The sequence below is a fragment of the Chiloscyllium plagiosum genome, unplaced genomic scaffold, assembly GCF_037043375.1.
Source record: "Chiloscyllium plagiosum isolate Xiang-an unplaced genomic scaffold, Cpla_swu_hap1 HiC_scaffold_34, whole genome shotgun sequence".
Lineage (NCBI taxonomy): Eukaryota > Metazoa > Chordata > Chondrichthyes > Orectolobiformes > Hemiscylliidae > Chiloscyllium > Chiloscyllium plagiosum.
The window spans coordinates 47,117,553-47,130,508 of NW_028270172.1; the positions used below are offsets into that span (position 1 = coordinate 47,117,553).

The 12,956-nt window shown below is 40.9% G+C and overlaps 1 protein-coding gene across 1 annotated transcript in view; it reads left to right on the forward strand.

The window, feature by feature from the left end:
• The window catches only part of gmpr (guanosine monophosphate reductase), a 113,977-nt gene that overhangs the window by 77,821 nt on the left and 23,200 nt on the right, over positions 1-12,956 (forward strand). The window contains exon 8 of the mRNA XM_043719073.2: positions 9,998-10,157. Coding sequence (XP_043575008.2) covers positions 9,998-10,157 — 160 coding nt within the window. The remainder of the gene's footprint in view (positions 1-9,997; positions 10,158-12,956) is intronic.

Here is a 12,956-nt window from a genome sequence, read left to right on the forward strand (position 1 = left end):
CAAACCAGGAGTTCAAGCCTGGTTGAATGGAGAATACAAGATGGTATACGAGGGTATCTAAAAATGAGATATCAACCTGTTGAAGCTACCAAAATGGACTACTTGGTGCCAAATAGCATATGCAAGTGGTAGATGGGGCTAAGCAATGTCACATCCAATGTATCAGATCTAAGCTCTGCAGTCCTGCCACATCTGCCACATCTGGTTGTGAATCACTTGAGGAGGAAACTCCACAAATATTCTCAATATGGAAGAGCCCCACACATCATTGTAAAGGTAAAGCTAAAGCATTCACAGCAATCTTCAGCCAGAAGTCCCAAGTTGATGAGCCACCTTGGCCTCACCCAGTGGTCCTCAGCATCACAAATACGAGTCTCCAGCCAATTTGATTCACTCTACATGATGTCAAGCAACAGCTGGAGGCTCTGGATACTGCAAAGGCTTTAGGCCCTGACAACATTCTGACAATAATACTGAAGATTGTGCTCCAGAACTTGCCCTCCCCTCGCCAGGCTCTTCCAGTACTTGGCATCTACCTGACAATGTGAAAAATAGCCCACAGAAAAAGCATGACAAATCGAATATAGCCAATTAACACCCCATCAGACTGTTCTCATTCGTGGGTAAAGTGATGGAAGGTGTCATCAACAGTGCTTTCAGGGAGTACCTGCTCAGTGATGCCCAGTTTGGGTTCCCCTCAGGCTATTCAGCTCCTAATCTCGTTACAGTCTTGGTTCAAACAAACATGGTGGAAAAGAGCGGAATTCCAGAGGTGAGGTAAGAGTGACATCAAGACCACGTTCGGACAAGTATGGCACCAAGGAGACTGAGCAAAACTGGAATCAGTGGGTGTCATGGAAAAACTCTTTGCTGGTTGGAGTCATACATGGCACATAAGAAGATGATAGGAAATTGGTGGAGGTCAGTCATCTCAGCTGTAGAAATCTCTGCAGAAGTTCCTCAGGATGGTGTCCTAGGCCCAAACATCTTAGCTGCCTCATCATGACCTTCCTTCCATCAAATGTCAGAAGTGGGAATGTTTGCCAATGATTGTACAATGCTCAGCACCATTCATGATTCCTCAGATATGGAAATAATTCATGATCAATTGCAACAAGATCTGAACAATATCCAGGCTTGGGCTGACAAGTGGCAATTAAAACTTGTGCCATGCAAATGCCAGGCTATGACCATTTCCAATTAAGAGACAATCTAACCACCACCCCATAATACTCAATGGTTTGCCATCACTAAACCCCCACCCCCACTATCCCCATCCTGGCTGTTACCATTGACCCGAAACCTAACTGGACTCATACATAAACAGTGTCTACAAGAGCAAGTCCCAGGCTAAGAATACTGCAGCAAGTAACTCAGCTCCTCACTCCCCAAAGCCTGTCTACCATCTATAAGGCACAATTCAGGACTGTGATGGAATACACCACACTTGTCTGGATAGGTGCAGCTCCAACAACTTTCAAGAAGCTGACATCCTCCAGCCCAAAGCAGCCAGCCTGATTAGCACTACAACCACAAGCATCTATTCCCTCCACCGCTGATGCTCAGTAGCAACAATATGTACTAACTATAAGAATACTGTAAAAGTTCATCTAAATTCCTTAAACAGAACCTTCCAAATCACTGACCACTTCAATCCAGAAGGACAAGAGCAGGAAATACATGAGAACACCCCCACCTACAAGTTCCCCTCCAAGCCACTCACCATCCTGACTTCAAATATATCACACTTCCCTCCGTGCCGCTGGATCAAAGTGCTGGAATCCCCCTCTCTAAAGGACATGTGCATTGCAGTGATTCGAGAAGGCAGCTAACCACCACCTTCTCAAAGGCAACTAGCGATGGGAAATAAATGCTGGCCGGCCAGTGATGCCCATGTCCCACAAATGAATTTTTAAAAAATGCAGGTAGACAAAATATAAAAGTTAGTCACTTCTCCTGAAACACTAATTAGATCATGGTTGGATTATAATATGTGGCTTTCCATCCTTCAATACAGAGAAGGTATTATAGACATATAAAAGGTCCAGTGTTGATTAAATGTGGTACCGGGATAAACCAATAATTATAATGAGACAGTAAACATTAGCAGTGATGGTTAATGAGCACTTTAATAAATGTATTGAATGTGCTTGCTTGGGGAGATAGTGAAAAGCTATTCTCAGTCAGTGGTTTGGTAATATAAGGCAGAAAGAAAATGACTGGAACTGGCCCTTGAAGCCAACCGTGGGAATTAAACACTTATAGATGCAGATTGAAAAACATGAGGAACCAAAGTAGGGGTCAGAACAGATGGAACCCATGTGACACCAGCACAAGTACATGGTGGATGCTGAAATGAAAATGATTCTATAGTTAATAGCCTTGCTTGGCTACCATTTCCATTCCTGGGAACTATTTGAAGCTGAGTCACACTGTTTATAACCCTGACATATAAACTAGTAAAGTGGGCTGGTGGGACCCAGGGAGATAGTGAGGAAAGAGGTCAGTCTGAAACTGGTATAGTTGGGAAAAGGAGCAAGTCCAACCATTGGGCAAGCAGGAACAAAGCAGAGAACAAGGTAGGACTGATAAATTAAACTGCACTTATTTCAATGCAAGAGGCCTAACAGGGAAGGCAGATGAATTCAGGGCATGGTTAGGAATATTGGACTGCAATATAATAGCAGTTACAGAGACATGGCTCAGGGACGGACAGGACTGGCAGGTTAATGTTCCAGGATACAAATGCTACAGGAAGGATCGAAAGGAGGCAAGAGAGGAGGGGGAGTGGCATTTTTCATAAGGGATAACATTACAGCTTAGTGTAGGGAGTGCTGGTCTGTTTATTGTAAAACAGCTCCCTGGTTCTGACACTGGGCTTACATAGTGAGATGTGGTGTGGTTAAAAAAACACAAGGCAGATGCTTCCAAGGCAAAGGAAACTGATTTTATTAAAACAGTAAAATTGAGAATATATATAATCCCTGACAAGAAAACAAATATTTAGGGAAAAACATGCAATGCTTCAATTGAAATGAGACTTTTCTGACAGATACTAACACCGCAGTTAACCCTTGCAGCCCTGACTTGGTTGAGTGAGTTTTGAATTACAGAGAGTTGTTAATTATTGGGTGACGGGAAAAAAGAGCGAGGGACAGAGGTTTTGGTTAAGAAAAAAAAAAGAAGCATATGTCAGGTATAAACAGGATAGATCAAGTGAATCCTAAGAAGAATATAAAGGCAGTAGGAGTATACTTAAGAGGGAAATCAGGAGACCAAAAAGGGGACATGAGATAGCTTGGACAAATAGGGTTAAAGAGAATCCAAAGGGTTTTTATGAATACATTAAGGACAGAAGGGTAACTAGGGAGAGAATAGGGCCCCTCAAAGATCAACAAGGCAGCCTGTGTGGAGCTGTGGGAGATGGGGGAGTACTAAACGAGTATTTTACATCAGTGTACATGGAGAAGGACATGGAGGATATAGAATGTGGGGAAATAGATGGTAACATCTTGAAAAATGTCCAAATTACAGAGGAGGCGGTGTTGGATATCTTAAAATGCATAAAGGTGGATAAATCCCCAGGACCTGATCAGGTGTACCCTAGAACTCTGGGAAACTAGGGAAGTGATTGTTGGACACCTTGCTCAGATATTTGTATCATTGATAGTTTCAGGTGAGGTGCCAGAAGACTGGAGGTTGGCTAATGTCATGCCACTATTTAAGAAAGGTGGAAAGGACAAGCCAGGTAACTGTAGGCTGGTGAGCCTAACATCAGTGGTGGGCAAGTTGTTGGAGGGAATTCTGAGGGACAAGGCAAGGTCTGATTTAGGGATAGTCAACATGGCTTTGTGCGTAGGAAATCATGTCTCACAAACTTGATTGAGTTTTTAAAAACTATTTTTTTTGAAAAAAATCTTTTTATTAAATTACAAAATCATAACTACTGTATGAAAAAACAAAAATAAAGAATAACACAAACAGAACAAAACTATACTTGTGTACAAGATAAACAAATCAGTCAAAGTAATAAATAAATAAGTGCTCACTGCCATGAAACAATAGTTCCTGACCTTCGACACCTGCATCTATTTGAAATTCTTCCTGTCAGAACGCCAAATTTGCTAAACCAAACCATCATGGCTATACAAAGGCCTTCATTAAAGTGGCAGACAAATCTGTTTCTAGGTCACCCAAAAAGGGCTGCCATGTCTTATAAAGATTTTCAGTTTTTTGGTGCACCATATTTGTGAGGAAGTCCAGGGGAATATGTTCCATGATTAGCTTACACCAACCTGACAGACCCGGCGGTTTTCAGACATCCAGCATATCAAAATGGTTTTCCTCGCACAAAAGAAAGAATATTAAAAAGTTTTCTGGGTTGGGATATCTGGTCGGCATGGACGGGTTGGACCGAAGGGTCTGTTTCCATGCTGTACATCTCTATGACTCTATATATCTTAAAGAAGATAAACTGGGCAGACCCAGGAGAAGAGAATCCATCTTCACTTCGATCCCCAAGACTGTCTGTGTTACTCCTGCCACACCATTCCAGTACAAAGCCTGTGGCAGGACCACAGACAACGAGTGAGAGTACCAGTACTTATTTTGCACTTGAGACACATTGAAGATACTCCCACCTCAAATTTTGATAGGGTACATCTGGCCCAGACTGTCTATGAAGAATCTTCAATTGCATGGCATGGGTTCTATTACAAATTGAAATCTTTTTCATGTTCTCACAGATATCCTCCCGTGCCTCAAGAGATGTCAACTCCTAACACTCTCCCCCAGACCTCACATAAATCACTCAATATCATCTGAGGGATCACCACCCCCCCTCCCAAAACAAATGATTGAGAGTGCTCTTGGCATTAAGCACCCTCTTTTCTATATCAGATCTGGAGAAGTCAGTCAAAAGCATAGTTTATTTTCGGATAAAATCTCAAATCTGGAAGAAACTAGAAAGGACTAACTTGAGATTTTTGAAGAAGTAACAAAGAGGATTGATGAGGGCAGAGCGGTGGACGTGATCTATATGGACTTCAGTAAGCATTCGACAAGGTTCCCCATGGTAGACTGGTTAGCAAGGTTAGATCATGTGGAATACAGGGAGACCTAGCCATTTGGATACAGAACTAGCTCAAATGGTAGAAGACAGAGGGTGGTGGTGGAGGGTTGCCTTTCAGACTGGAGGCCTGTGATCAGTGGTGTCACAAGGATTGGTGCTGGGTCCACTGCTTTTCATCATTTATATAAATGATTTGGATGTGAACATAGGAGGTATGGTTAGTAAGTTTGCAGATGACACCAAAATTGGAGGTGTAGTGGACAGCCAAGGAGGTTACCTCAGATTACAATGGGATCTTGATCAGATGGGTCAGTGGGCTGAGGAGTGGCAGATGGAGTTTAATTTAGATAAATGTGATGTGCTGCATTTTGGAAAGGCAAATCAGGGCAGATCTTATGCACTTATTGGTAAGGTCCTGGGGAGTGTTGTTGAACAAAGAGACCTTGGAGTGCAGGTTCATAGTTCCTTGAAAGTGGAGCTATAGGTAGATAGGATAGTGAAGGTGGCATTTGGTATGGTTTCCCTTATTGGTCAGTGCATCAAGTATAGGGATTGGGAGGTCATGTTACAGCTGTAAAGGACATTGGTTAGGCCACTTTTGGAAAATTCTGTGCAATTCCGGTCTCTGTCCTATGGGAACGACTTTGTGAAACTTGAAAGGTTTCAGAAGAGATTTACAAGGATGTTGCCAGAGCTGGAGGGTTTGAGCTATAGGGAGAGGCTGAATAGGCTGGGGCTGTTTTCTCTGGAGCGTCAGGGGCTGAGGGTTGACCTTATAGAGGTTTACAAAATCATGAGGGGCATGAATAGGGTAAAACGTCAAGGCCTTTTCCCTGGGGTGGGGGAGTCCAGAACTAGAGGGCGTAGGTTCAGGATGAGAGGGGTAAAATATAAAAGGGTCCTAAGGGGCAACTTTTTCACGCAGAGTATGGTGTGTGAATGGAATGAGCGAAGTGGTGGAGGCTGGTACAATTACAACATTTTGAAAGACATCTGGATGGGTATATGAATAGGAAGGGTTTAGAGGGATGTGGGCCCAAGTGCTGGCAAGTTGGATTAGATTAATTTAGGGTATCTGGTCAGCATGGATGAGTTGGACCGAAGAGTCTGTTTTCGTGCTGTACGTGTCTATGACTGTACATGTCCACCCCATCAACTCCTTTGCAACATTGTGCAACTCTAATTCATAGGAACAGAAGTAGGCCATTCAGCCCTTTGAACCCATTCCACCATTCAATGAGATCATGCCTAATCTGTGGCCTATCCCCGAATACTGTCTTTGGTCCGCATCCCTTAATACGTTTGCTTGACAAAAAATTATCTACCTCACATTTTAAATTAACAACTGATCTAGTATCCACTATCATTTATGGATGAGAGTTCCAAGCATCTACCACTCTTTGTGTATAGATGTGTTTCCTAACATCTTTCCTGAACAGTCGGCCCTTAATCTCAGACTATGCACCCTCGTTCTAGAAATAGAAATAGTTTATTGTTATTTACTCTGTCTTTTCTGTTAATATCATGAAAACTTTGATCTGATCACACCGTAACTTTTTTAAATTCTAGAGAAATATAGTGCCTAATTTGTGTAATCTTCCTTATAAATTAACTCCTGAAGTCCAGGTATCAATCTTGTAAACCTACGTTTTACTCCATCCAAAGTTATGGTGCCCAGATCTGATCACAGTACTCTGACTGGGGTCCAGCCAGGGTTTTGTACAAATGCAGCATAACCTTTGCTTTGTTGTGCTCCAGTCCTCTCAGTACACAGGCCAGAATTCCATTAGCTGCCTTGATTATTTTCTGCACCTGTTCATGACATTTTAAAGATTCATGCACCCGAATCTCAAAGTCTCTGTGGACATTTGCTGTATTTAACTTCATACCATCTAGAAAATATCCTGCTCTATCATTTGTTGGTCCAGAATGGATAACCTCACACTTATGTTGAATTCTATCTGCCACCGTTTTGCCCATTCAGTTAGGCTGTCAATATGTCTTTGTAATTTTACGCTATCATCTACATTGTCTATAATGCTAACCTAAGTTTATGTCATCAGCAAATTTGGATAGATGACTTTCTATGCCATTATCCCAATTGTTAATAAATAATGTGAATAATTGAGGCCCTAAATGCAGATTCTTGTGCGAACAGGTTGGTCATGTTCTGCCAATTTGAGAACTTACCCATCATCCCTACATTTTGTCGCCAGCCACTGAATCAGTTTCCCACTCATGAAGCAAAAACAGAAATTGCTGACTAAACTCAGCAGCTCTGGCAGTATCTGTGGGGAGAAAGCAGAGTTAACGTTTTGAGTCCGGTGACTCTTCTTCAGATTTCTTCCTCTGAAGAAACATTAACTCCTCTTTCTTCCCACAGATGCTGTCAGACTGGCTGAAATTTGTCAGCAATTTCTGTTTTTGTTTCAGATCTCCAGCATCTGCAGTCCTTTGTTTCACTACATCAGTCATGATTTTGACACAGCTCATCTGCTGCTGGCACTGTCATCTATACAGTGATTATCTTGAAGTTTTGAGTACTGTGTATAGTTTTGGCCTGTAACTTTAAGGAGGGATATAGCTGCATTGAAAGCACCACAGTGAATGTTCACTAGAGCGGACTCTGGGCAGGGACGGTTAATTAATGATGACAGGCTGAGTAATTTGGGCTCACATCTTTTGAGTTTAGAGAAGTGAAAAGTAATCTCATTGAAAGAGACAAGATTCTTAAGGGGTCTGACAAGATAAATTACAAAGGTAGTTTCTTCCTGTTAGCAGAATTTAGACCAATTGGAACAGTGTTAGGATAAGGGCCAGTCATTGGGACAGAGATGAGATTTTTTTCACTCTAAGAATGAGCTTGAATTTTCTCTCCATAGGGTTGTGGATGTTCCGTTGTTGAATTTACTTAACGCTCGGTAGACAGATGTTTGGTCTCAGGGAATCAACAGGTGTGGAGAATGTGTAAGAAAGAGGAGATGATGCCTGAGATCCAACTGAATGGTGGAGCAGGTTCAACATCTTCTATGAACTGTTCTTGTTCCTATTTCTTGCATTCCTGAGTTCTGATCTAAAGCACTCCTGAATGGCAATTTATTTAAGACAGTGCTTGTGCAAATCTTCTCCTTGGTGATGGCCACCATACTCAGCTCTGCCACCTCACTTGAATTTTTGGCATATTACTGTTAAGCCACCACCACTCTGCTTGTTCAAATACATTAGTTCCCAGTCTAATAACTCCTTAAGCTTAATATCATCTACTTATTTTCCAATTCCTTTATGGTTTCACACCTCCTTATCTCTGTAACCTCCTCTAACACTGCAAGCCTTTAAAATATCTGTGCTGCTCTAAATCCGTCCTCTTCCATACCATTCATTCTAATTGTGCAACCATTGATGGCTATACTTTCAATTCCGTTAGCTCTAAACTCTACAATAATCGCCATCAACCTCTTGGCTCTTTCTTGGTCTCTCCCCTCTTTTCAGCTTGATGAGTCTAGTTTCAACAACACTCGAGCATTTTCCAAACCAATGAACTCCAACACCTAGAAGGACAATTAAGGGCAGCAAATACAAGGGTGCTTCAACAGCTGCAACATTGCCTCCAGGTTACACATCAACCTAACTTCTAAATCTATCACTGTTCCTTCACTGCATAAAATATCTGGAAACTCCATTCCTAACAGAAGGTGTATCTACAGTTTGATATCGTCTAGTCTGCAATGATTCAGGAAGGTGGCTCATCAATTAGGGATTGCTGTGCCACTGACATTCTCATTCTAACAATGCTAGTCCAAACTGATGGTCATCTGCCCTGATGTTGCCTTCTATAGTTCAACAATGTCAATATTGTTTTAAATTGGTATTGATTGTGAAAGAGCTGGAAATGTGTTGCTGGAAAAGCGCAGCAGGTCAGGCAGCATCCAGGGAACAGGAGAATCGACGTTTCGGGCATAAGCCCTTCTTCAGGATTGTGATTGTGATTCATTGATTGTGAAACACCTTGTGTCATCTTGATATGTTAAAGAAACTACATAACTTTAAATTGTTGCAAGCAAAGAGAAGACAAAATGATGCATTTCTAAAATCACACAGATTAGAAAATTAATGTCCAAACCTGATTCTTTATTGCCAGAGTGAGTTGTAAAGTATCAAAGTTGCAGATAGCTTGTTGTTAGCAAAGTGCTTGTATTTTGATGTGTGGAGGGACTTGGTTTCTGTTGCCACTGGAGGGTGCTGCAGTACAAAACCTCAGGACTTGGAATAGATTTTTTTTATCCTCCATTATCATGGATATTGCAAATTAAACAAATCGTTCTAATTAGCATCTGAATAAAAGTGTTACAAGAGGCTCCAAAGAAAACATAAAAGCTTAATGCAAAAAAAAGTACCTTTTAAGGAGCAAATTGTGACAGCACCTTAGTACTCTTTTTGTACCACAGAAAGACAAATAAATTCATTTTCACAGAGCTCTTATTATCAGGCAGGGTACTGGAGAGAGTTGGTGAAACACCAGTGGAAGGAGGAAAGTTGGTGATAGTATTAAGCAATCGACAATTCTATCCAGGGACATGGAAAAATGACCAGTGTAATGTTTTTTAAAAGAACATTTCTTTGGTCAGCAGAGGATTCAGTATTCAGCAAGGACTCTAAGTCAGCCACACATTTGATTTTATTTACTTTTAATAACACAAATCAAACAGAAAGAGACTGGAATCTGCTCAGGAGAGTAATTTTACTTATTTGCTCTCAGAATATGGGCAGCATTGGCAAGGCCATATTTATTGCCATCTCTAACTTACCTGACGTGGGAAGTCATTGCGGAGATGGTGCTCCCTTAGTTGGGTAGATGGAGAATTCCAGGATTTCAATTGGTATTAAAAGCCACTGTGTAATTGAGCCACTCTCTTGTACTGATTTCAGGGGCTGGAGCTGATTTTGTGATGCTAGGAGGAATGTTCGCAGGACACGATCAGTGTGCTGGAGAAATCATCGAGAGGAATGGTAAAAAGATGAAACTGTTCTATGGAATGAGCTCTGATACAGCCATGAAGAAACATGTTGGATGTGTGGCCGAATACAGGTAATGGAACTAAGAATAGCATCAGTTTCATAAACCATTGCCATTCCTAATAAAAGGAGTAGGATCATCTTGAATTATTTTATTTATGTGGCACCAGTGCTCATAACTCAGTACAGAAAGATTTTGCTGGAAATTGAGTTCTGTTTTGGGAGAAGTCACTTTACTTATAGTCCTTTACTTATACGATCTACACTTACCTCATTCAGGACCATATGGAACATCGTCTCTTTGACCAGGTCCATGAGAGGTACACTTCTGCTATTATACATTGTAGTTGTGAAATTATGACACCTCTCTCCTTCAAAAGTTAAATAATTTATTTTCAATTTAACTGTCAAACATTAAGGTTAGACTAGTCTTTGTGACATAGCATTCAACTTTCAGGATGTTAACAAGATGCACACTTGTGCATATTTACATTTAACATGAAACTTATAGAATAAACGTTAACTCTAAATTCTTGAGAAAAAAAGATTTACTGAGACCGGTGTCACTCCTGTGTCTGTAATGACAGCATTGACACAACTGGGAATGGTCAACAAATGCTGACCTTACCTGTATCCTCCTGCCATGGCATGAAAGAGGAAGGAAAACATTGCTGCTGTTATATTTCAGTAGGGCTACTTACAGAGACAGACTTTGTTGTCACCGGTATCCAATATGCAAATCTTTCAGGGCTGACCATTGGATTGACAGTTGGGTTAATTGTAAAGGCTTTTTCAACAAATATTCTTAACAAATTTGTTTGCTTTGGTTGTTTCTAGTGGACTCAGTGATGGTGCAACCAGGAGAACAGTGTATAAAAACTGGTTCCAGGTAGATTTTCTGTGTTAGATTGCAGTGTCCCAATACTATTGGTTCTTAATCTCAGCTAAGTCAACTTTATTTTCGTCAGGTGTCACTTTCTTGCAATGAGACACATTCTGTCAACTTATTCTGAAGTGACTGCTTCAGAATGTACATGACAGTATATTGGAGCAAGGATGCTGAAACGGTGAGCAAGTTGAAAAAGGGCAGAAATATTGCTGCCTGGATTCTTCAGATTTGCACTCCTCCTCCAATGACACTAGCAAAACCTCCCACCAGGGCATCAGTTCCAGGCTTGTCCAGGTGCAACCAGGATAAATGCAATTCCTTAAGAAATCACATTAAAACATCATCACTCCATGTTTCTTGAATAGGATGGTACATTGCCTCACGGTTGCTAGGATCAAGGATGTCTTGGTGAGGCTACAAGACATTCTGAAGAGGGATGGTGGTTGTAGTACACATCAGTACCAATTATATTAGTTTTTTTTTAAAAAGGGATGCAGTCCTAAAAGCAGAATGTAAGGAGTTAGAAATCAAGTTAAAAAGTAGGATCTCAAAGATAGTGATCTCAGACTTGCCACCAGTGACAAGTGCTAGTCAGAGTAAAGATAGCAGGATATATAAGATGTATATATGACTGGATAGATGGTATGAGGGGGTGATTTTAGATTCTTGGGACATTGGACCATGTTCTGGGATGGTAGGACCAGTACAAGCTGATTGCACCTGGACGGGACTGGATCTGATGCCCTGGTGGGAGAACCTCCTAGTTCTTTGGAGAAGGTTTAAACTAAACCGGTAGAGGGATGGGAATGTATGTAACGAGACAGAAGAGAGAGAAACAAGGGCAAAAACAAAAGACCGAATAGGGAAAAATCAGTGATAGGCAGAGAATTGAAGCCTCAGTGCAAATAATGCAAATGGGATTAAGGAATATTATAAATGGGTCCTAAAGTCTTAATGTGCAGACTATTTGCAATACCATAGCTGCAGGGTGACAGGAATGGCAACTGAATATCCAGGGGTATTCAGTTTTTAGGAAGATCAGACAAAATGAACATTATTAGTTAAAGAGGAAATTAAGAGGGGTAGAACTTAGAAACACCAAGGGGTAGAAAAGAATAATGGTATGAACTCAAACTGTTAGTGGTGATGTTGGGGAAAGTTTAAAAATCTCACGACACCAGGTTATAGTCCAACAGGTTTATTTGGAAGTACAAGCTTTCAGAGTGCTGCTCCTTCATCAGGTGGCTACAAATATTAAATAAATACAAATATAACAGCAATAACTTTTTTCCTTACTCTTTTATGCCATGTTGGGGAAGACATTAAACAGGAAATGTAATAAAGGTACAACTATAATTATGAGTGACTTTAATCTGTATATAGATTGGATAAATTAAATCGGTAATAATACTGTGGAGGAGTTGTTCCTGGAGTATGTACAGGATGGTTTTCTGGATCAAAACATAGAGGCACCAGCTAGAGAACAGGCCATCTTTGACTGATGTAATGATGAATGAATAATTGGCAATAATTATTCATTCATCATTACTGATGTAATGATGAATGAATAATTGGCAATCTAGCTGTGTGGGATCTCTTGGGAAAAGGTCAATAAGATAGAATTCTTCAATAAAGAGAAGAGTATGTAGTTGGTTCTGAGACTGAGCCTGAATCTAAATAAAGGAAACATGGATGGTATGAAGTCAAGCTGGCAATGACAGTACATAGGCAGTCACAATATTCAAAGAATACATGGATGAACTGAAACAATTGTTAATTCCTATCTGAACCAATATCCTTGCGGGTAGGGTTGCTAGTGTTTTGGGAGGAATTTAAATTAGTTCAGCAGTGGGAGGGGACACCAAGCATTCGTACAATGGAAAAACAGCATAATACTGTAAAGTAACCAGGACAGAGAGATTCCACCATGTTGCGATTCAAGGGAGGAAGGTGACGCTAGATGACCTCTATTTTAATGCCAGG